At 33.5% G+C, this 24,207-nt stretch overlaps 1 protein-coding gene, 1 long non-coding RNA gene and 1 pseudogene across 2 annotated transcripts; 1 reads left to right on the top strand and 2 right to left on the bottom strand.

Annotated features, from left to right (window-relative positions):
• Positions 1–3,259: 3,259 nt before the first annotated feature.
• LOC143061951 (M-phase inducer phosphatase-like) lies at positions 3,260–4,153 on the bottom strand (annotated as a pseudogene).
• Positions 4,154–7,878: 3,725 nt separating this feature from the next.
• On the bottom strand, positions 7,879–23,845 carry LOC143067217 (uncharacterized). The gene is made up of 3 exons (XR_012975879.1): positions 23,707–23,845; positions 17,479–17,585; positions 7,879–8,352 (listed from the first exon to the last, which is right to left on the bottom strand). It is a non-coding gene; the product is annotated as an uncharacterized LOC143067217 (long non-coding RNA).
• On the top strand, positions 11,975–13,657 carry LOC143067209 (uncharacterized). Its single transcript, XM_076240309.1, has one exon. The coding sequence runs from the start codon at positions 12,138–12,140 to the stop codon at positions 13,533–13,535; it is 1,398 nt and encodes a 465-aa protein (XP_076096424.1). The 5' UTR covers positions 11,975–12,137; the 3' UTR covers positions 13,536–13,657.
• Positions 23,846–24,207: the final 362 nt, after the last annotated feature.

The raw sequence follows: 24,207 nt of genomic DNA, 5'->3' as shown, positions 1-24,207 counted from the left end.
CATGTAATTTGCCGTAGGAAAGGGATCAACTTAAAATTGTTTCTATTGTCCACTAAAATAACCCACTAAATTAAGTAATAATGAGTTTTTCCATTTATTGCTCTTGAGACATAAATAAATTAATATATAGGTCTATCATATAAATCTGTGACATTTAAATAAGTATAATTGACATATAGAAAGGGTAGAAATCGGTTAAATTGGGGTTTTTTTTAAATGCGTCATTTTGTGCCACATTATTTTTCCTCTCAAATGCTTAGTTATACATTGCAGTATTATTTGCACGAAAATAGAACATAAGATTTTTCCAATTAAAAGAAACATGATTTCCCTCCTCCTTTATCCGGGCTCTGAACCGGCAGTTAACACGGTAAATATTTCCTTTTCTGAAACATATCTACTAATTATCGCTGCTGCATTGGTACTCCACAATTTGATTTTATCTAGTAGCTTGTTGCTTCACTATATTGTCAAACAACAAGAACATTAAGGGATGGGATGCATAAAACAGTTCATTGTAATTATTGTGGTATGTCTCTGCCCCACTTGTGGTACGTCCTGTGGTAGATAGGGTTTCAGCTCATACGGAAACAAAGCAAGTCATCACCATCAACATATGAGGCTTAAACATAATCAGCAAAAGCTTTTATTCAAGTTCTTCTCTTTTGTCATATCTTAAATATTCAGCAAAGCAATCAGTTTTCTTCTCCCTGTACATGCATTTTAAGTCATTTCTTTCCACATTTTCCTCTTTATGATGAAATAGCTTCGAACATATGATACTTTATAAGTTAAAAATAAGAATGAATATAAATAAGTCATTTATTATGTATGATAAATATGTGCAGGTAAATTGGGCAATTGAGTTCCGAATATTAGCGCAATAAGATGAATTAATTGATTTAAAGAAAACGAAATTGGCGCAATTTTATCTCTGAAAAGCAGTAATTTGTGCAAAAGGACACCTGCCATAGAAAGTGACCTAAGAATATTCAAAATTGTCGATGAAATTTCAGAGGTAAACAGAATAGTTCTAATCAGCATGTGATGTTTGGTTTAAAAGGGGAAGCCCGCAAACTCCAAACATCACATTTGAGGCTCCTCATGCGGTTTTTTATTATGTGTAGTCCAAATCTTCCTGGTTATAATTACTTGACCATTTTTAAATAGAGGTTTTGTCGAGCCTGCGACTTTTGTTGCAAAAGCGAAACATAGCGATTCTTTATTCCGTTTTCGGCAGTTATTCAAATAACTTTCTTAAACTATCCTGGATTTCTACCAAACTTGTACAGATCACAAGAAAGTATCAAGAAGTAAATTTTGTTAAACAAAAATCCTGTTTATCCATATTTTATTTATAAATTCAATTATTTTGTTCTGGCAGTTAACATTATATTCACTCTGTTGTTGAAGTGTTAATGTTTTAGTATTTTTCTTAAACTTTCATGGATTTGTACCAAACTTGGACAAAAGCTTGTTTATGATCAAAAGCTAGTAGAAAATTCTGTAAACATTTAGTTTCTGTTTTTCCATATATTACTTATAAATGGATTTAGTTTTTCTTCCAGTTAACATTACATACAGTTTGCAGTTAAAGTTTTTAAAACATTTATTACATTCATAAACCACCCTGGATTTACACCAAACTTGGATAGAAGCTCTTACAATCAAAAGATATCTAGGGAAATGTGTGTGATCATCCCCCCCCCCCCCACCCCCCCCCCCCCCCCCCCCATTATTTTGTTAGCCTGTGACTAATAGTAAAAGTAGGCAAGACACTGGGTTCGGCGGAACCCTTACGAATATTTCTTGATTACCAAAACAAATATTTCATGATTATTTGATAATCTTCAACCTTCCATGAGTAAAGGATGTGTTTTAAAGTGAAATAATTAACATGTACGAATTTTTTCTCGAAAAACTTAACGGAAATTGTATTTTATTTATTTTCAAAGATTTAGTTGTGAGGCTAAATCCAAGTTTTTGGCGGCATTTCGAATTATACAAGATGGTTGTGGATCTGGTGCCGGCTTTTCCAGTCGACAATTTTGTCACACCAGCAAGACCAAAAAGAACAATCAAAGCCAAAATATATTAAAATTGAGAAAAAAGACAATATGATTGAACGGCACATTATAAACAGCACAAGAGGTCTTAAAGTGCCAGACAACAATTTGATACAATAGTCAATATTATTATAAACATTCATTTTTTTTGTGGAAACAACCATATGCTAGAACCAACTGCCAGATAAAGTTTTGCATACAGATTTTGTAGAGGCATCGACATCGCTCATAACAACGACCCTCTTCTCCATCGTGTATACAAGCCGAAATATCAATACAGTAAAAATATCCTTTTTTTTTGTTGTTGTTATGATCAAAGAATTCTGTATTTCATTTTCATGTTTCAAACTAAATGTTCCCTTAATTTAGAATGGAATCTTGCTTATATTATCACCAATCTTATAATAACCTTACCCATTCCCAACGTAAAAAATGACCACGACAATTAGATCTTTTTCAGTAAATATAAAAAAAGAAGATGTGGTATGATTGCCAATAAGACAACTCTTCACAAGAGACCAAATGACACAGAAATTAAAAACTATAGGTCACAGTACGGTCTTCAACAATGAGCAAAGATAGTAAGATTGTTTGTGTATATCTATGCTCATCTATTTATTCAGTTTTATTATCAATTGTCAAACTACAGTGAATAGGGCATCTACATAGTTTCCTATCGGATTGCCAAATCATTGGTGATATTACGACGTCAGTTGACTTGTGATGTATTGACTCCCTAAAACTAACTTAACAATATTTCTCTTGTTGAGAGGGTAATCTCGTACCGGTTAATCTCGTGCAAATGATCTTCTCTTATAAAATGATCAGCACAAATGTAGTATGGTCGAGAAATGATTTTAAAAATCATTCACACAATCATTTTACATGTTGTTAATCTATATTTGACATTTTGGAAATTACAAAACGAGAATTAATGTTTCACACTATATATGTCTCTGGTTTCACTATACCAGCAAACTCATATTTCACGTAGTGGCACTATAGTCCTACTGTGGTATTTTAAGGATAAAAGATAAAATACAATATGATTATTTGTAACCTTTAATATCTCAATAATAAATGAATATATAATATAACTAAAAAGTACAATAAAAAAAGACTATTTAAAACAAAGCACTTAAAATTCTTATATCACAGATTAATTAAAGCACTATTCGTAATAACCAACTGCATCACAGTCCTAAAATTTCATCACCTTTTTAGCAAATCTTCGTTTTTCTCCAAAGGTCCACGACTTTGACTTGACTCTGAAATGTCGCAAATCTTCTGAGTGGTCAGAATGAAGCATTGGTCGATAGCTCACTGGGTCACAACGTTTAGGCTGTTCGTTAAAGAATGACTTATAACCGCCGTCAAGTAAATAAATTTCCGGAAAGTTCAGTGATGGATAGTTCTCTTTATTGAGATCTCTGTCTTTGCTTCTTAGGAATTGTATCATTTTTGGACCTCTCTCAGACGAAAACTCACAGTGAAAGATGACTATCTGTTTACTTTTAGTGGGTTGCCGAAGTAAAGTTAAAATGGTCTCGTGCAAATACATATTTTCTGCTCCTCTGATATGACCGCCTTCAAACTCATATGGCCTTTTATGGGTATCTGCAGTCGATGATCTTGTAGTCACTGATGGCGTCATCGTAGTCTCCGTTTACAACATTAGCAAGTGTCTGTGGAGTGATGCTTTTCAAATCAGCATGTTTTCCAGTGACAGTTGGTAAAGTATGTAATCTACTACCATCGGCAATGAAGTCGTCGTTCTCTTCAAGTTTGGTTACCACAGCTTTTATATCAGAATATACTTTTGGTCGTTTTGAACATCTTGGGTTATCGTCGTCTTCACGCAGTCTCTTTGTGGATTTCGGCAAACTGGATGTTATATGGTCTTCCAACCCGAGGCCAGAATCATCGTCATCATCAAGAAAAAGATTTCTTTTACTGTTTGGAGTCATCACAGACATAAGGTCATTATCCTTTACTGGAGGAGAATCAAAACTCAGATAAGATACAGATGCTGGAATTGTATCCAATTCATCATCTCCTAGTATATCGAATAATCTTCTTGAAAGCATGTTTATGGTAACTCTAAATTCTGACTGCCAAGTATAATGATTTGAAAGTTTAATACTAAAATTTGAAGTATTATGAATTTTATAGTAGATATTTTGAATTGACAATAATAGGCGAGTGACTTTAACCATAAAATTAAATTTTTAATGCACCTACCTAACACACGGCTAAATCATATATCATTTGAAAGCTACACATCTGTACTATCTGTTTTGCCCGGTCGTGAAAAAATCGTACGGTGCAATTTCCGTCAAATCAAGATCAAAGGCCAAGGACGAATAAGTACATATTTTCTAAGATTTCAGCTTGATTGCATATGACTTTTATACACTAAATTCATATATGCAAACAATTTAAACTTTTAGCAGAGAGATTAACAGTCATTAATCATATGCATTTTTAAATGTTCAAAGCGTTTTGTTGCTAGACAGCACACGTTTCCTGAAATTCGAGTAAAAGTTAACAAAATGAGTGAAAACCCAAATTTTTCTATCTGATGCAACTGCTAATCACTTAAAACTAAGTAAATCCCTGTAATGACTATCAAAGAAGTTTTTCACATCATAAATTTCCTAAAATTATGCTTACTTCTAATCAAACAGCAAATCATAACAACTCATACAGTTGCCCAAATTACCACCATCTGCGAAAAAAAACAGCTTTTAAGCATTTCTTCCTATTTAAACATTGTATGTTGTTTTAAATATAAGATTTATTCAACAAATTCTTAAGAATCTGAAAATTTTTAAGTAAAACAATATGTGCGCAAATCATACTATTGCTTGAAATAAAGGGGGCGAAACTAAGAGATTACAATCTGCATTTTAACTACCAGACTGAAATAAACATCTTTCGACTTTTCTAATTGTTTGATTTGTAGCTTTATTATAAATATTGATGTAGCGAAAAGACCTTTTATTTATTTAATGTGAACCATAAAAAAGAAATTGAAGATTTAGACAAACATAAATAGAAAATAAATTGATGAAAATTGAAATTTCAAAGAATTAAAAAACCAGAAAAAAACATTATAAAACATGACTTCTTGATTGCTTAAATTGCGTTGTTCATTGTTTAAATGCATTAATTCATCAAATAAGAATAATTTTGAAGAAAAAAAATCCATAATTACGCAACGATTCTAGTTACAACTAGACTTCCTGAATAGCTTGAATGACTAGTTCATTTTTCATACGAGGGTGACTTCATGCAAGAGTTTCTGATGACGACTGAAAAGAAGCTACCATTATCTTGACACTTCACTTTCCACTATATAGATGATGTCATCTCACTGAATAGTGCCAGATTTGTGACAATGTTGGAATCGTATTTCCATTGAAATTGAAAATAAAAGACTCAACAGATATATGTAACTCTAATACGTATCTTGAAAACGACGATGAGGGTTGGTTGAAAACAAGTTTTACGACAAAAGAGAAGAGCATAAATCAACCCATAAAAACACTCCTTACTACCAAATCATAAAGTTTTCATTTCTGTGTAGCAATATTATAGCAACGCCTGCATATCTATTCTACTAAAGGAGGAGACCGATTTCATACGAGTATAAATTAGTAATAAAATGATAGTATTTTGCAGGGAAAAAAGATTATTTTCTATTGATACGTTCTATTCCATTAAACACGCAATTTTTCGAAGAGAAATGCTGAAATACATTGTACACACGCGTACGGCTACGCAAGGTAAACATATTGTTTATCTTCACAAAAAAAACATTTTTCAGTTTCATTGCAATAATTATTAATTACAATAAATCCAAATGTATATGGTCAGTATAGATAAAGTCAATATATGTCCGATCTGCCTATTTTTGGACATCAAAAGGCAATAAGATCGTTTCAAGGTCAATTTCGTTTACCTCTCACAGTCTTGGTAGGCACTATAATAGCAACATTATTCGATACACACGAGACTGACCTGTCATGTTATTTAGGATGTTTAGACTCAATCAATCGGGAAGTCACTCGATGGCAAACACACTGGTGTATAGTAACACCTCATGATCAAATGTCAACTTCGCTGAGTAAGACACTCGCTGCGTTAGACAAGTGCTGTATCCTGCTATAGATACTATTATGTTGACAATGCCGGTAACAAGTGCTACCGCGGAGAGATTATTCAACGTACTGCGTCGGATATAAACAGATGTACGATCAACCATTAATTACGATAGGCTATCATCGCTAAAATTAATGCATATAGTAATCAAGATCTCAGTTTGAATATTGACAAGGTAACGGAGAAGTCGTTTCTTAGTCAGCTAAGACCCGAAGATCAGATTTTGGACAATTTTTTAATGCTTTACCCTATTCTGAATACTAGTAGTAATACATTTATGAATTGTCTATACATGTACGTCTATAAGTACAAGTAGAACCTCTTTGAACCCTCCTTTGACCAAAAAGCAAAAACCAAATCATTTTCTGCATAAAATGGTACAAAAAAAATATATTGTGTTAATTGATAAATTATTTTTCGTCCTGAATATTCTTGAAATATATGCCACTTGACATGAACAAACAGTAATCAATCAATCAAATTCACTTTTTGGCGGATTGTTTTTTATGAAATAGTAAAATCGCACTTTGTACTAGGAAGGCAACATGTTGAGAGGTTGCAGAGTAATAATAACGTTCATATTTTCATTTCATTGAATAATCTAAAAGTAACAAAGGAAACAAAGTCAACCCTCACTTATAAAGAAACAAAATGTATTTAATATAATAAGATTTATCTAAACAGTAAAAGCAATAATAAAATTAAAAAAAGACAATAGTTTCTTGAAAAATGGCATCCTGTTTTAAACGTCTGAAAAGAATCTGCCATGAAAACTGTAAGGCATGGTGGTAGGTAAAATGCCTTTACTGATAGTTTGCATACTTGTAGCATTAATGAGTACAAGATAACTTTCTTTCTTGATGCCATCAAATACATGTGTCATTAAAACACCGTCATCTTCTCTGGTACTATTAGGTGTAGGTACAAACCAAGCTTCAGATGGGTAATGGTTATCAACCAACCATGATAAATCGCTGTCTACTTTACATACATCTTTTTTTACTAATGCCCATTTATTAAAATGTTTGTCGTCTGCTTTAATGACTACTCCATAAGCGTAACAGTATTTAACGTGTCTGAAATTCTCGTTGATGGCTGGCATATCTAAATTGTTCGCAAATGAATTATTTTTTGATGGTTCGAAAGATTCTACAGAAACCGACGGTGTAACTATATCTATTGTGAAGCGTTTTATACCACTATAGAGAGTGATACTATTTCGCAATGATATAGAACGAATATAGTTCAAATCCATGGAAAACATATTGGATGAATTTTGTGTACAAATGTCAACAATAATCTTGTTATTGTCTTCGTAAGCATTAATATGATGGAAATAGGACACGAATTTATCATATTTCACAGTGGTCACCTTATTTGTTCTTAAATCAACAACGTAAATAAACGTAGGATCGTTGAAACGATATTCCATTGCTTCTGCTATGTCACCATATTCAGCTACTTTCATTGTATTTATTGAAACTGGTTGACCAATGAAAATAACATAGTTTTTTGTGACAGAAAATGAGTGCATGTATGTTTGTGCTTCAATATCCCACGTGACAATTTCCTCTCGGTGGCCAACAGACGTCATTCGATACAAAGTCATGATACTTTTAATGTAAGGAACTATGCTAACACTCATCAAGTACGTCAGGTAAGTTTCTTTACTGAATTCTTTGATTGGGTGTGCGGATGAAAAGCCGGGGATATAGATATGTGACTTTACATTCATTGGTGGTTTAATAAGTTGTACTGTTTTTAATGAATCTTCCTCAATTTGGTAAACGTTCCAAATATCATTCATGGACATGTATTCATATTGTCCAGTTTTTGAATCACGTATTCTATATACATTTACGTTCAAGTTTTCCATTTGGTTAATCAGCGATTCCATTTTTTCTATTTCGTTATACGGGGGAACTAGCTTACCGAACTGAAAATATGGTGCAATTGTATGAGAAGCTAGAGACTTTTTATAGTATTCAGTCTGTAGAAATCTTGCAGACATCGATACCGTCCCGTTGCCATAAAACGTAAAACTGTGAAGTTTCCCAAAACCATCAAATGCATTAGTGAATGAGCGTTGTCCCATTTCATACCTGCCACCACCATTTCGAATCTAAAAAAGAAGAAGAATATTCAAATATACCAACTGAAACAGGGCAAAACGTTGGCTAAAATATCAATGAAGCGAGATTATTCAACAACACTTGTTTTTATAGGATGGATTTCTGTAAATAATCCAATAGGAACTCAAACTGTATCACTTTTACTATGAAATTTCGAGAAAAAAAAATATCCTAGAATGCAAAACTCATTTGTACTACGATTTGTTTTAAAAGGACATACTATAGGGCTGTGCGGCATATTTACAACATTTATAGGCCTCGAACTTCGAGGAGTTTTAACTTGTACTGAAATGTTGGGCTCCCTCAGAAATCACGGCTGCCGCTACATTTTTTTTTCATTTATACTGGTAACATTCCCACGTTATGTCTCTGCGAGATAAAACAGAGATAATATATCTAGGAATCAATACGAAAACAAAACAATTTATCTATGAATATAATATATCTCTCCAAAAGAGGTGTAGTTTTTTTTTAAAACAGCTGTACTTACAAAGTGCAACTCCAATCTCTATCCTATACAAGTTACAAAAGGAGAGATATTTTGACGAGTCATAATAAGTGAATGTAATAACCGGTATTATACTGTATGAATTGAAAGTTTATGAGATCATCATTTTAATAGTTTTATAATAATGTTCGTTTGAGTCATTTCTGTTAGATAAAGGGAGTTTGGTATTTTTGTTATTTTACTTTTATAACCTGGTTTAATAGCTAGCTAAATAAAAGCAACAGTAGTTTACCGCTGTTCAAAAGTCATAAATCGATTCAGAGAAAACAAATCCGGGTTATAAACTAAAACTAAGGGAAACACATCAACTATAAGAGGAGAACAACGAAACAACACTGAAGTGCAACAAAAAACAAACGACAATACAACATACATAGTTATTATAACATGGAAAACACAAATAAAACGAAACCTCTCACTTTTATGAAAATTTCACCTTCTTCCATTATGTTGACAACGTTGTGTGAACAAAACCAACAGACATTATAGGTTAAAATGTCAAAAGTAGGTGTACAGCAGTCAACATTGTATTATACCACTTGGAAAACAAACGGATATGTTAACAAAAAACACAAAAAGGCATATAGAAAAAGCACATTTGCAACAATGAAAGACAAGAATACAAATATTTACCATTGCAAAATAACATAATAGAATTTATGTAATATACATAAATTCGGTTATTCTAGTGGAAAGTTTTAATCTCGGCCGTTGCAGTGCTTTCCTTTATAAATTCATATGTAGTCGATAAGATGTATAGTGGTGACGTCAATTTGACGTTAGCGTTCTTTTTAACTTTGAGCTGCAAGTGAACAGACGTGTATAATTACAGAGAGAAGTATTTTGAAAATATCAAGTAGATTACTATAGTGGATATTAAAGTTGGTATTTTATATATGTATAATATGCAAAGAGATATATGGATAATACAAAAAATTGTTTTAATAAAAAAAAAAAAAAAAAATAATTGTAAAATAGTTAGAAATTGTTGAATTTAAAAACGGCGTGGCCGCCACGTGATGCCGAATATGAAATAAAAGAAAAATTATTTAATCACAATACGACTTAAGTTAAAGAAATGATATTTTTGTTGTGACTTTATATTTGGTGAATAATTCACCCAGTGCGGAAGTAATTACTTCGTAGAATACGACATACTATCAATTCAACAAAAACGATACATACATACATCGTTTGAACGGTTACAGCTTTAAGATATATTGTCATTGATTAAAGACTTTTGGTTACACACACAAACAAAACGAATAAATTTGAAATAAGTAAATAAATAAATTTAATAAAAATAAATGAATAAATAAATCTATTTGTGAGTTTCAGTATGTTGAGAAGAGGTACCAGGAAGCGTACAGCATCAGCGAGAGCTGGAGTAAGAAGGACCCCGGTGGTGTCGAAGGGAGTTTCGTCACGGGCGTCAGTACAATCATCTATGACGGTTACAAGGCCTGAGGCTATCTATACATCTGGACATGACGGCGCTGCCATACCAACAACTGCAACAGTATCAACGACAAGAATGTTGATGCCAACATTTTCTAGCAATCAGGACAACTCCGTCCACATTCCGGACATGATACCATGGCAACCAAGACGAGCAATAGACCTCCAGTCAACTGTTGATAACACACAGTTTGTGTCACAAACAGGTAATGTGACCAATAATGATTATGTACAAATTCCCAATAGAATTGAAAGTGTTCACGAGAATCTAGGCATAAATGTAACACAGTCAATGCATACGGGGTATATATCTCCCAATTGATACGATATTCCCGTGCTTGCATTTCCTATCATGATTTTCTTGATAGAGGGTTACTGCTCACAAGGAAGCTATTAAACCAAGAGTTCCAAATAGTGAAGTTGAAATCATCCCTTCGTAAATTTTACGGACGCCATCACGAGTTGGTTGACCGTTATGGAATAACCGTTTCACAAATGATATCGGATATGTTCCTTACGTCGTAACTACAATCCCCTTCCCTTTCATGAATGTGACCTACCGAATTAGACTATTTACCGGATTTGTAATCACATAAGCAACACGACGGGTGCCACATGTGGAGCAGGATCTGCTTACCCTTCCGGAGCACCTGAGATCACCCCTAGTTTTTGGTGGGGTTCGTGTTGTTTATTCTTTGGTTTTCTATGTTGTGTCATGTGTACTATTGTTTTTCTGTTTGTCTTTTTCATTTTTAGCCATGGCGTTGTCAGTTTGTTTTAGATTTATGAGTTTGGCTGTCCCTTTGGTATCTTTCGTCCCTCTTTTAAAGAAAAAATATTGAAAGGGGAATTCATAGATTTAGCTTGTCTATTAAATAATTCAGTCAACACGGGTTCTGACAAACAAAAGTTGACATGGGCTCAAGGGGGATTCATTTTACAACCCATTTCTCAACAATCAAAAATTACAAATATTGAAAAGTGGACAGATGCTTTCATCATTTTTATTTATATCTATTGTGCTGTGCACGTAAACCGATTTAAGGAACTGTTAAAATACATGCACACAATACACCTTGGGGCTCAAAGAAACCAAGGTATGGGTTGGAAAAATTATGATGAGCAATATAGACTAAGAAAAGCTCATGAACCATCCAGTGTATGGAGTAATATAGACAATGAGCTTTGGTTGTATGCAACCAGTGAATACTATCTCAAATGTGTCCTTAAATGTATCTAATAGTAATATTCAAGACAGTAGTGGTCATGGGAACAAATGCTATAGTTATAACTATGAGGGAAGCTGTTGGAAAAGACCTTGCTTTTATAGCCATTTGTGTTTAAGGTGTAATGGTTCACATCCAATTATAAACTGTCAAAGACAACTGGGAAATGTGAGACCACATGTTGGTAATACACAATATAACACGGGCTCTCAGTTTCAGTTTCGGGCACCCGGGTCTCAGTATAGAGCAGGGCCCCAGTTTCAATTTCGCCCAAGGAGCGCCGAGTCAAGAGTCAGATTTCCCCAAAGAAATGCCACACAGTTCACACAAACAAGATCTAGACCAAATATCAGAACTATGGCGAATTGGTAGAACCCCTATTAAGATTGGTGTTTTGAAAAATATGCTGAGGGCATATCCGAATGCAGGTGTAGCAAAAGAATTATATGAAGGATTTTTATGTGGTTTTCGTTTGAAATATTCAGGTCTGAGAATTTCTTTTATTTCCAAAAATTTACAGTCGGCAAATTGTCATAAAGTTGAAACGTTGGATAAGTTAGATCAGGAGGTAAAAGCGGGTAGGATGGCTGGTCCCTTTTTAGAAAAGCCTATTTCTACTCTTAGGACTTCTCCTATCGGTCTAGTACCAAAAGAGAAAGGTTGGAGGTTAATATCTCATTTATCATATCCGGAAGGTTCCGGGGTCAACGATTTTATTGATCGCGATGAATGTTCCGTTCAATATGCATCTTTTGATGAAGTTATACAAATGGTCAGCTCACTCGGAAAGTCTGCATTGATTGGAGTACGGGACATAAAGTCCGCTTTTCGTTTGCTGCCAGTGCACCCATCAGATTTTGAATTATTAGGGATTTATTTTGATGAAAAGTTCTTTGTAAATAAAAGTATGGCTATGGGATGTTCAATTTCATGTAATTTATTCAATAAGTTTTCAACCTTTTTACACTGGTTAGTAGTTGAACGGAGTGGAGTGAAATCACTTGTGCATTATTTGGATGATTTTTTATTTGGAGGCCCTGAGGATACACCTGTATGTCAAATGATGCTAGACACTTTTTCAGATATTTGTGAGAAACTAGGTGTTCCGATTGCTTCGGAAAAATCAGTTGGACCTGTAACATCTTTGAAATTTTTAGGATTGGTCATTGACACTGTTGAAATGGTTGTCAGAATACCACAAGACAAATTGTTAAAGCTAAAGTCCTTACTTGAACCGATTTTGTTGAATAAAAAGATTACACACAAGGACTTAGAATCAGTAGTGGGTTTGATGGCTTTCTGTTCAAGGGCGATTACTTCGTCTAGGGCTTTCCTTCGCAGGTTTTATGATGTCATAGGGTCTATAAAAAATAAAAAGCCTTTTTATTCAATTAGAATAAATAATGATCTCAGAGAAGATGCAAAAATTTGGCTGATTTTTCTGGAACATTTTAACGGAGATTGTTATCTATCAGAAAACACGTGGATAACAAATGAAACGTTGCATTTGTACACTGACAGCTGTGGTAACTCTGATTTAGGTTGTGGTGCATATTTTGATGGTAAATGGGCACAATATAAATGGCCGGAAGCATGGTCAAATATGCCAATCATGAGGGACATTACTTTTTTAGAGTTAGTTCCAATTGTTTTAGCTATGTTTATATGGGCATCAAATTTCCAAAATCGAAAGATTTTATTTCGAATTGACAATATGGCATTAGTTAGCATTATCAATAAAAGAACTGCCAAGTCGAAGCGTTTGATGGCATTTATTCGTCCCCTTGTTCTTTTTACAATGCAACACAATATTCAGTTTAAAGCACAACATATTGATGGTTGTAAAAATGAAATTGCAGACTCGATTTCTCGTTTTCAGTTGAAGAGATTCCGGGAACTAGCACCCGGGGCCGAGTCGGTTCCAGAAAACAACCCAGAAGAGTTCAGAGATTTGATATTGAGTCTGAAACAAACAGATTAATTAATTGTTCGCTTGCTCCTAATACAATTCAAGCTTATCAACGAGCCTTAAATGCTTTGGCTAAATTTAGGGATAGTTTTGATTTAGATCATAGTTTTCCAATACCATTGAACCACATTACTCAGTTCATTGCATACATGTCTTGCTTGGACATGGCTCCATCTACGGTGAAATGTTATATCTCAGCTATCAGTTTTTATAATAAGATTAATAATTACGAAGATATGTCTCAATTATTTGTTGTAAGAAAAATGGTTGATGGAATGGCAAGGTCAAAGTTAAAGAGACCTGACAGTAGATTACCTATTACTTTAGATCTGTTAAAAAATATTATAAAGATTTTGCCCGCATTTTGTAGCTCCAGATATGAAGCTGTCTTATTTTATAGTGCTTTTTCAATGGGATTTTTTGCATTTCTGCGAGTTGGTGAAATGACAACTGCATGTGGCAGGGAAGGGTCTAATCATGCCATTAAAATTGAAAATGTGGAGGTTACTTATCATAATATAAAAATATACTTGGCGTCTTCAAAAACAGACCAGCTAGGTCGAGGGATTTCAATTTTTGTGGCGTTGGAATTTGTCCGGTAAAATTACTGCAAGAATATTTAAAGATTCGACCTCGAATTAGTGGTCAATTATATTGCCACTTTGATGGCTCTCCGATGACTCGATATCAGTTTTCAGGAATTCTAAAACAAGCCCTGGGGTATATTGGTTTTGATCAATCAAAGTATGGGACGCACTCATTTAGAATCGGTAGTGCTACTTCAGCAACTATGCTTGGTTTTTCTGACGAGCAAATTAAAGTAATGGGTCGTTGGAGTTCTGATACTTTCAAAAGTTATATACGAATACCACAATTTTGAATAAATTTCGTTGAATTTGAAGGTCAATTTAGAATATTTCATGTCAATACATACATGTATTAAATTGTAGGCCAAGAAGTGTCAGTATGGATAGTAGGCTCATCTTTGATAAGAAATGCATTTGTACATGCAAGAAGTAGAACATGTGGTGTTAATTTAGGTCTACATAGAATAGGAGTTAAAATTTGGTGGCATGGGTATAAAAGATTTGGAATCAACAATAAAAAGACTGATGAAATATGAAAAAGCGCTGAAATATCTTGTCCTTCATATTGCTGGAAATGATTTGGGGAAGACAAAACTAGGGTTTTTAAGGAATGAAATCAAGACCACCTTGGAGAAGGTACAAAGTTATCTACCCAATAGTTCGATTGTCTGGTCTCAAATTTTACCGAGAACAAATTGGCGTCATTCAATAAGTCAGGATAGCATGATGGCATGCAGAATTAGGATAAATAGTGCCATTGCATCATTCGTGTTAAAGAATGGGGGACATTATATAAAGTATCCAGATATTCTTCCTAATAGTACTTTTTTAAAGGAAGATGGTGTTCATTTGACAGACCTCGGTAATGATATATTTCTGAATAATTTGCAAGGTGCGCTTGAAATGTTTATTTGTTCTGGTTCTTATACATATCCAGATACATTTGGTACTAGTATGTGTATATCTTAAGTAATTTTAAAACAGTATTGGCCACAGTCCTATCGCAGCTTCATCCCCACTTTAGTGGCGGTTGATCCGGTACGGTTGAGTTTGACATATACCGTACCTAATCAATTTGGCAACTTCGCTGCGTGTGATAAACTACAGTTACAGTTGTCTATATTTTAGTGATATTAAAAGTACATTTTGTGGATCGCTGTATCCCAGGATCCAACAGCTAAGTTAGTTGATCGCTGTATCCCAGGATCATACATCTATCGATCTAGTTATCTGTAGGTTGCCAGAGGTAACCAAAAAATGATCTATACATCTATGAATCTATCTAGTTGAACAATATATATCGTTGAATCTATATGTGTACATATTTAAATTTGTGTTTAATAATAAAAAGCTGTGGTCAATACTGCCAATAAATCTTAGTTTTACAAGCCATCTCGAATAATGACGGGATGTATAAGTACTGAGCCACATCAAATGAATATTAATTTAAAACAAATTTACTTATATTTTCTCATTATATTGACCCGTTGAAGAACACATACTATTATTAACTTGGTTCCTATGTATTTCATATGTACATTTTATACAGTCTTTATTTTGAGGAGACCAGAGTTATGGACAAGGTGTCAGAATTGAACATATACGCAATCTTCAATTTACTGTATACATCAGGGTATGAATTTTCAAACCTAACAAAAACAACAACAGGGTTTGTTTCAATGACAAACTCTATTTTTGTTTTAACTTTAAAGGAAAATTATTGTTTCTTTTAAGACAGAAAAAAACCAGACGACTTCCTACATCACCCGCCCCACCCCAAAACCCACCAACCCACCAAAATTGGCTCTATTAATCTGCCATGTATAGAGATTTTCGGCATGTTAAGGATAATAAAAAAATAACTTAATCGAATTGGTTAAGATTATATAAAATTACCACTTCAAAATTCGTATTTGGATCTCTCAGTGGGGTATAGTTGTAGGGAGAATATGATACATTCTTAAAAGTCATGTCGTGTATAACAAACGAACAGAAGTTAAAGATTTTGTCAAAATAAAACTATGTGTTTCTATTTCCACAGTTTCCGATCTTTAACTGGCAATATTTTTACTTAAAAAATACAGCTTTAACAGAACATTTTCTGTGTTGAAGAAAAAAGTAAAATCACAAAAATATTGTTCTCCGGGGAAAATTCAAAACGGATAGTATCTAATCAGTTGGCAAAATCAAAAGCTCAAACACATCAAACGAATGGACAACAATTGTCTTAATCCGGGCTTAGTACAGTCATTTTCTAAGGAGAAAATGGTGGATTAAACCTGGTTTTATAGCTAGTTAAATCTCGCACTTTTATGACAGTCGCATGAAATTCCATTCTATGGAAAACGATGTGTGAAGAAAACAAACGGACATAATAGGTAAACATGTCAAAAATAGGGGGACAGCAGTCAGCATTGTGTTATTATCGTAATCACTATAAAAACAAACAAATATGTAAACAAACATATACTATGGCAAAACAACAAGATGTATAAGTACAGAGCCACGACACATTTAACAAAGAAACACAGAAGTAATATAGAGATAAAGCATATTAGAACAAAATAGGCAAAAATGTAATCAAAAATTATCATAGAACAAAAACACAATGACGGGATGCATACGTACAGAGCCACGTCAAATGAATAAGACCAAAAACAGACTAAACAGTAAATGTAATACTAATACAGACAAAAATAAGAATTATATAACTAAGATGATGAACAACGTCAGTACCCAGAATCTACACTTCAAGACCATTATTTGTGAAGTTGATACGGAATATTTATCAAAAAGGTCTTTGTACGGCTTTCAATCGGAACTTTTTTTAGAAAATAAATGAGACGTTCTATGACATTCCCCCTATTTCATCACCTTTCTGCTCAAACAATGGAGACGTTTTTACAAAGTCTGAGTAGTTGCTGCATGTTTTGGAATACAGAATTACTTGGAACATGTTTATCCCTTATGCAGGTGAAGTTGGTATATTGTGACTAAGGTGGAAGAAATTGATAATTTCAAAATGAAAATCATCTCGTTTGTTATAGATTCTGGTACTGAGATGATCGTGTTTTTTTTCAAATTCGTGTCTGTTGTTTCCTTAATTTCAAGTTTTGGATGAAAAAACAATCTAAGGATTTATTTGTAATCAAACTTCCAAACGTTCGACAAAGTTTGTTGCTGCCTGTATATGGAAATACAAAGAAAAACAAAGAAAATTCTGAATGTCGCAACCATATCAATTCAACTATCTTCAATTGAGAAAAAAGACAAAAAGACCAGAAACTGATTTCACAAGTAAGTTTAGTCTTCTCCAAAATGAACACATAGCATTAAGCTTCTTACCCTCTTATATCATATTTACTTACCAATGTTCCTTTTAGCCATCTTGGAACAGGATATGAAAATGTTATTGGTTTGTCATTAAATTCGTTTAAGTTTGTTCGGAAAAATTCGGCAAAGCCAGACGGATCATCTGCAACACAGAAAGACAAAGAGAAAATAAAGACAATTAAATATGACGTACACCTCATTTTGTTGCAAATTTGACTGAATTAATTTGGGATAACGGAGTTTATATACCATCGTCAATTATGACCCAAGGTCAATATAAAGATTACACACTTTAAACTGAATGACCAAATTATTATTGCAATGATGAATTATTAATTTAGTGTATATAAGAATTTAATAACAGCCTGTCTTCTTACAACATATTAAATATTAAAAGTTTAGAAGTGGGTTCAGTTTTTTGGTCTGATACAGTAATACATCGTAATGATTTTCATTCCGCTTTTGTAAATTATAATCTTGGGTACTTTTCTTTTTATTTCTTTAATGATGCGATCTTTTGGTACAAATAGGTTTTTTTCTTCCATCATCTAGTTAGCAAAAGGATTTGTATTATTCAGATATACTTTTTTTTTTTTTTTTTACTTTTATACACAATTAAGTGTTATCCCAGCGTTTCCCTCTCGTTTTACAAATTCTTTTTCATAGATTAATTTGGTTGTGACATTTAAAATTTATTCTAAAATTGTCCAGACTGAGACTCAGTGCTATTTATTGACTGCCATTTCCTGGGAACGACTGAGTTTTGAAATCCGCGAAATAACATAGTTGTTATCCATACGTTTGATGTGTTTGAGCTTTTGATTTTGTGCCATTTGATAGCTATATGGGACCTTCTCTTTTGAATCTTCCTCGGAGTTTAGTAATTTTGTGATTTTACTTTTTTCAAACAATTTACATTTCAAAAATATCAATGTATACAATTTATGAATATTGAAAACAATCTGTTTCAATTCAGAAAATGACGAACGGAAGTGTTCTGGTTAGATCGCCAAAGATACAACTGTCTAACAGAACTCACATGAAGTGGATGTTAGCAATCATAGGCCAACGATGAGAAACACTCGTTCCGTAAAGTCAGCTATAAAAGGCTCGGATATAGAGAGGGGGAGTTAAGTTTGTCATTTGTAGCTGTATATCATATTTGTTTATCGTTCATAATTTTTGCAATCCAATCAGACCGTTAGTTTTCTCGTTTCAATAGTTTTAAATTTTCATATCGGGGCCTTTTGTAGCGTACTATGCGGTATGTTTTTTTTTTACTGTATCGAAACTCTATAGCGGCAATTTGAAGACGAGTTGCAATAATTTGATGTTGATGTTGGATCTTAGTTATGTATATGTTTCCAGTCTTTTCCAGACACGGAGTGATTACCATATTGTATTACCAGGTATGTGGTTGATGTTGATGTTGGATCTTAGTTATGTATATGTTTCCAGTCTTTTCCAGACACGGAGTGATTACCATATTGTATTACCAGGTATGTGGTTGATGTTGATGTTGGATCTTAGTTAGGTATATGTTTCCAGTCTTTTCCAGACACGGAGTGATTACCATATTGTATTACCAGGTATGTGGTTGATGTTGATGTTGGATCTTAGTTAGGTATATGTTTCCAGTCTTTTCCAGACACGGAGTGATTACCATATTGTATTATCAGGTATGTGGTTGATGTTGATGTTGGATCTTAGTTAGGTATATGTTTCCAGTCTTTTCCAGACACGGAGTGATTACCATATTGTATTACCAGGTATGTGGTTGATGTTGATGTTGGATCTTAGTTAGGTATATGTTTCAAGTCTTTTCTAGACACGGAGTGATTACCATATTGTATTACCAGGTATGTGGGTGATGTTGATGTTGGATCTTAGTTAGGTATATGTTTCAAGTCTTTTCCAGACACGGAGTGATTACCATATTGTATTACCAGGTATGTGGTTGATGTTGATGTTGGATCTTAGTTAGGTATATGTTTCCAGTCTTTTCCAGACGACACGGAGTGATTACCATATTGTATTACCAGGTATGTGGTTGATGTTGATGTTGGATCTTAGTTAGGTATATGTTTCCAGTCTTTTCCAGACACGGAGTGATTACCATATTGTATTACCAGGTATGTGGTTGATGTTGATGTTGGATCTTAGTTAGGTATATGTTTCCAGTCTTTTCCAGACACGGAGTGATTACCATATTGTATTACCAGGTATGTGGTTGATGTTAATGTTGGATCTTAGTTAGGTATATGTTTCCAGTCTTTTCCAGACACGGAGTGATTACCATATTGTATTATCAGGTATGTGGTTGATGTTGATGTTGGATCTTAGTTAGGTATATGTTTCAAGTCTTTTCCAGACACGGAGTGATTACCATATTGTATTACCAGGTATGTGGTTGATGTTGATGTTGGATCTTAGTTAGGTATATGTTTCCAGTCTTTTCCAGACACGGAGTGATAACCATATTGTATTACCAGATATGTGGTTGATGTTGATGTTGGATCTTAGTTAGGTATATGTTTCAAGTCTTTTCTAGACACGGAGTGATTACCATATTGTATTACCAGGTATGTGGGTGTTGTTGATGTTGGATCTTAGTTAGGTATATGTTTCAAGTCTTTTCCAGACACGGAGTGATTACCATATTGTATTACCAGGTATGTGGTTGATGTTGATGTTGGATCTTAGTTAGGTATATGTTTCCAGTCTTTTCCAGACGACACGGAGTGATTACCATATTGTATTACCAGGTATGTGGGTGATGTTGATGTTGGATCTTAGGTATGTATATGTTTCCTGTCTTTTCCAGACACGGAGTGATTACCATATTGTATTACCAGGTATGTGGTTGATGATCATACATTTTTAGAATGTTGTCGCTAAGATGTTTTTTAAAGTTGCTATATCTTTATAATTACATTACATGTATGTTTCATTATAATACGTAATTTTTATTGGCTAACAGCTATCTCGCGCCATTCTGAAATTAGCCTACATTTTATGTAACATTCAAGATGACATGAGCATCCACAATAAAGTGCACAGGCATATATAAGAAAAACTTGATAGGAATCGTGTTTTTATGATCCTAGAAAAAAAATGTGTGGTTAATTAGTTTTTCTAGTATTTTCAATGATATAGATTAGACCGTTGGTTTTCCAGTTTGAATGGTTTTACGCATGCCATTTGTGGGGCCCTTCATATCTTGCTGTTCGGTGTAAGTATTGAATGCTTCATTTAGTAAATTTATAGGGTTATAAAAGCGTTGACCGTGCGCACATTTTTAATAAATTACATACAAAATGTGATTATGCCAGGTGCCAAAAGGTAATATTGACAGTTTTCGGAACACCTCTTGTCTACTCCATATCCCTAAGGATGTGTATAGGCTTTTTTTAATTGAGTCAGTGCCATTTTTCTAAATTTTGGATATATACTGGGACTTTTCCCAAACATTGCACATACCAAAAACTTGCAGAAACCGTTCATGGTCTGTTGTTATGTGACAAAACGTTACAAAGAACACATAGGGAGGACATTGATTGTGGTATATGGCCCAAATGTCGACGTCAGTTATACATATGAAAATATTTGTAAGGTCAATGTACAGTAACAATAAGTAAATCTGCGACTGCTGACTGGTTAGCTAAATTTGATGCTGATTTTTTTTCTTTATTATAAACTAGGAACTTAATATTTTAGCATATTTTTAAAAATTTTATTGTAAAAATTAATGATTTAAAGTCAACATGCTGTGTAGATTCTTGCAAAAATCAACGAAAAGAACTGTTGGTTTTAAGTTGTAAATTAAACAAAAGTGTAAACAGCTTCGTTAGATTTTACCGTGTTAGGGTTGAATATTTTTTTCCATTTGTTACTTGAAGTTTTCGGGATTTTTCCTTCGCCTAGTATAACAAGTTCGTTATACATTGTAATTTCCAGCTTCTGCAAACGATTCATGATGCAGGATAATTAGAATTTTATAACACATGGTGTAAAAAACTATCATATTTTCGCGATAGCAGTTTGTTTTTCAACAAATCAAAAAAGATCGTTCAAGTAGTAGAATTGTCGTATTTAATCGCATAAACAAGTGTTTATTGATGGAAATACTTTGGTCATAATCCATGATCCACTAAGCACTGTTATTGTAATTCATATTTTTGTGTAGTGTTGATACGATCAGTTTATGTACTTAGTCATAAGATGTCGTTTGCTAATCTTTTTTTTCAGTGTTAGTATTAAACCAAAATTACAAGATATTTAAAAAAAAAATTATTTCCAATTGAAAAAACTAATTATTTTTAAATATCTTGTTTAACAAAAATGTTATGAACCTTTATCTTTTCCTGGTGGTTGCAAGTTTTGAAAATTTCAAGCCAAAAAAAATGTTGGAATTTGCAAATATGAGTGTAGTATCATTCCTTGGCACTAGGGTAGCCATCCGAGTAAAAAACGAGGTTTTTAATATCGCGCCATAGAGCGGTAGCGGCAGAGTGCAGTTATTGGTCCTCATTTGATGTATTTTTAATCTGCAGACACTCCATGATGTAATTCTGAAAGTTTTAACATAGACTTCAATTTTCCTGCAGCAGATATGGCTTCTCGTATAAAAGTATCAGATTTTGACGATTGATCATATATTTGGCCACCCAACCCCACCCTAACGGAAATGTTAATAAAATAAATTCAACGGCAATACTTTTTTTCGACACTAAGTGCAATGTGAAGCTGAATAGGTAAGGTTTACTTGAGAAAAAATCCAGGGTGTGCTTAGGCTTAGATTTTTTTGAAATTAGGTCCAAAGTTGGGGTCGGACACCCTACCCCACCCTTACGGAAATGTTAATAAAAAATGTTTGACGGCAATACTTTTTCCGCCACTAGGTGCAATGTGAAGCTGAATAGGTAAGGTTTACTTGAAAAAAAATCCAGGGTGTGCTTAGGCTTAGATTTTTTTTTTAAATTAGGTCCAAAGTTGGGTTCGGACACCCTACCCCACCCTTACGGAAATGTTAATAAAAAAAAGTTTGACGGCAATAATTTTTTCGCCACTAGGTGCAATGTGAAGCTGAATAGGTAAGGTTTACTTGAAAAAAATCCAGGGTGTGCTTAGGCTTAGATGTTTTTTAAATTAGGTCCAAAGTTGGAGTCGGACACCCTACCCCACCCTTACGGAAATGTTAATAAAAAATGTTTGACGGCAATACTTTTTTCGCCACTAGGTGCAATGTGAAGCTGAATAGGTAAGGTTTACTTGGAAAAAAATCCAGGGTGTGCTTAAGCTTAGATTTTTTTTAAATTAGGTCCAAAGTTGGGGTCGGACACCCTACCCCACCCTTACGGAAATGTTAATAAAAAATGTTCGACGGCAATACTTATTTCTTTTTTTTTTTTTTTTTTTTTTTAAAGATTATAAATAATTTCCCTGCCCACCATACTTGATTTACAAAATATAAACCTTTTGTCTATTCAAAAGTAGTCGATATCCACTGCTTCAGAAATAGAATTTTTCGTTAAAACAGATTTGTCTAATTAAAAAATATTAATGCACGAGTGAAACTTTCTTTTCTTGTCATGCAGAACAATTATAACTTTTCAGGAACTATTTGACAGAATGCCGAGAATATGGAAAGCTGTTTGACACAATATCACAAAATTAATTTATGATTTTAATGTCAATTCCCTGTTACAAACATTTTTTTAAGCATTTGAATAATTTTTATTACATATTTACGATTCCATGTACACTTAAAACTGTTGACTATTAAAATTAAAAGCGGGGAGCACACTGTTTGGTATATTGACATCGATTACTATTGTCTCAAATTAATGAACAGGACTAGATATTTTTTAAATCATCGAATAGTTCTCCGACTGCTTTATTATATATTAAACACTGATGACACATTGGTTATTATATATTAATAAAAAAAAATTGAGTACGTTTGAATCTTATGCAATTTTTTGGTTCATAGACATATCCGAAAACTGGCTGCTAGCGTATTGGCTGCTAGCGAGTGGCTGCTAGCTTGAGCCTGGTATATTTATTAAGAAACTATCTACCTTCATTTAGAAAGATGCATGTATCTTACAAGTTTTATTATCTTTAGAAATTACACTTTTGTTAATAATTATCTGTCTATTCTGTCATTTATTGTATTTGATTTGTAACTTGTCCTCATGTAACACATATTTTGTGTCTGAGTGTTTAATAAAGAATTACATTATATAAATGAGTGTACATACCACTCTGATGAGGTTCTACTAAACAGAGGTGAGCTGAAAATACTCCAAGGAATCCAAGCAATGCTACCACACTTAACATATTGAAAACACTATCTATTTCGATGAAACGTCACCTAATATAAACGCATATGTCTCATGAACTTATGAACTAACAGATTAATATGATAAAGAATGACTGTGTCAAAAAGAAATGAACGAAATGATATAACATTCGGTAAATCACACACCTTTGTTGATTTTACTAAATGATACATTTCAATTCTTAATAATTATATATAACTAGAGGCTCTAAAGAGCCTGTGTCGCTCACCTTGGTCTATGTGAATATTAAACAAAGGAAGCAGATGGATTCATGACAGAATTGTGTTTTGGTGATGGTGATGTGTTTGTACATCTTACTTTACTGAACATTCTTGCTACTTACAATTATCTCTATCTATAATGAACTTGGCCCAGTAGTTTCAGTGGAAAATGTTAGTTAAAATTTACAAATTTTATGAA

Source organism: Mytilus galloprovincialis, chromosome 1 (assembly GCF_965363235.1).
Source record: "Mytilus galloprovincialis chromosome 1, xbMytGall1.hap1.1, whole genome shotgun sequence".
NCBI classification, from domain to species: domain Eukaryota; kingdom Metazoa; phylum Mollusca; class Bivalvia; order Mytilida; family Mytilidae; genus Mytilus; species Mytilus galloprovincialis.
This window is presented reverse-complemented; position numbering and strand designations above follow the sequence as displayed.

What these genes read in the sequence shown, in the direction of transcription:
- LOC143067209 (XM_076240309.1), top strand. Translation starts at nt 12,138, where the DNA reads ATGGCTGGTCCCTTTTTAGAAAAGCCTATTTCTACTCTTAGGACTTCT.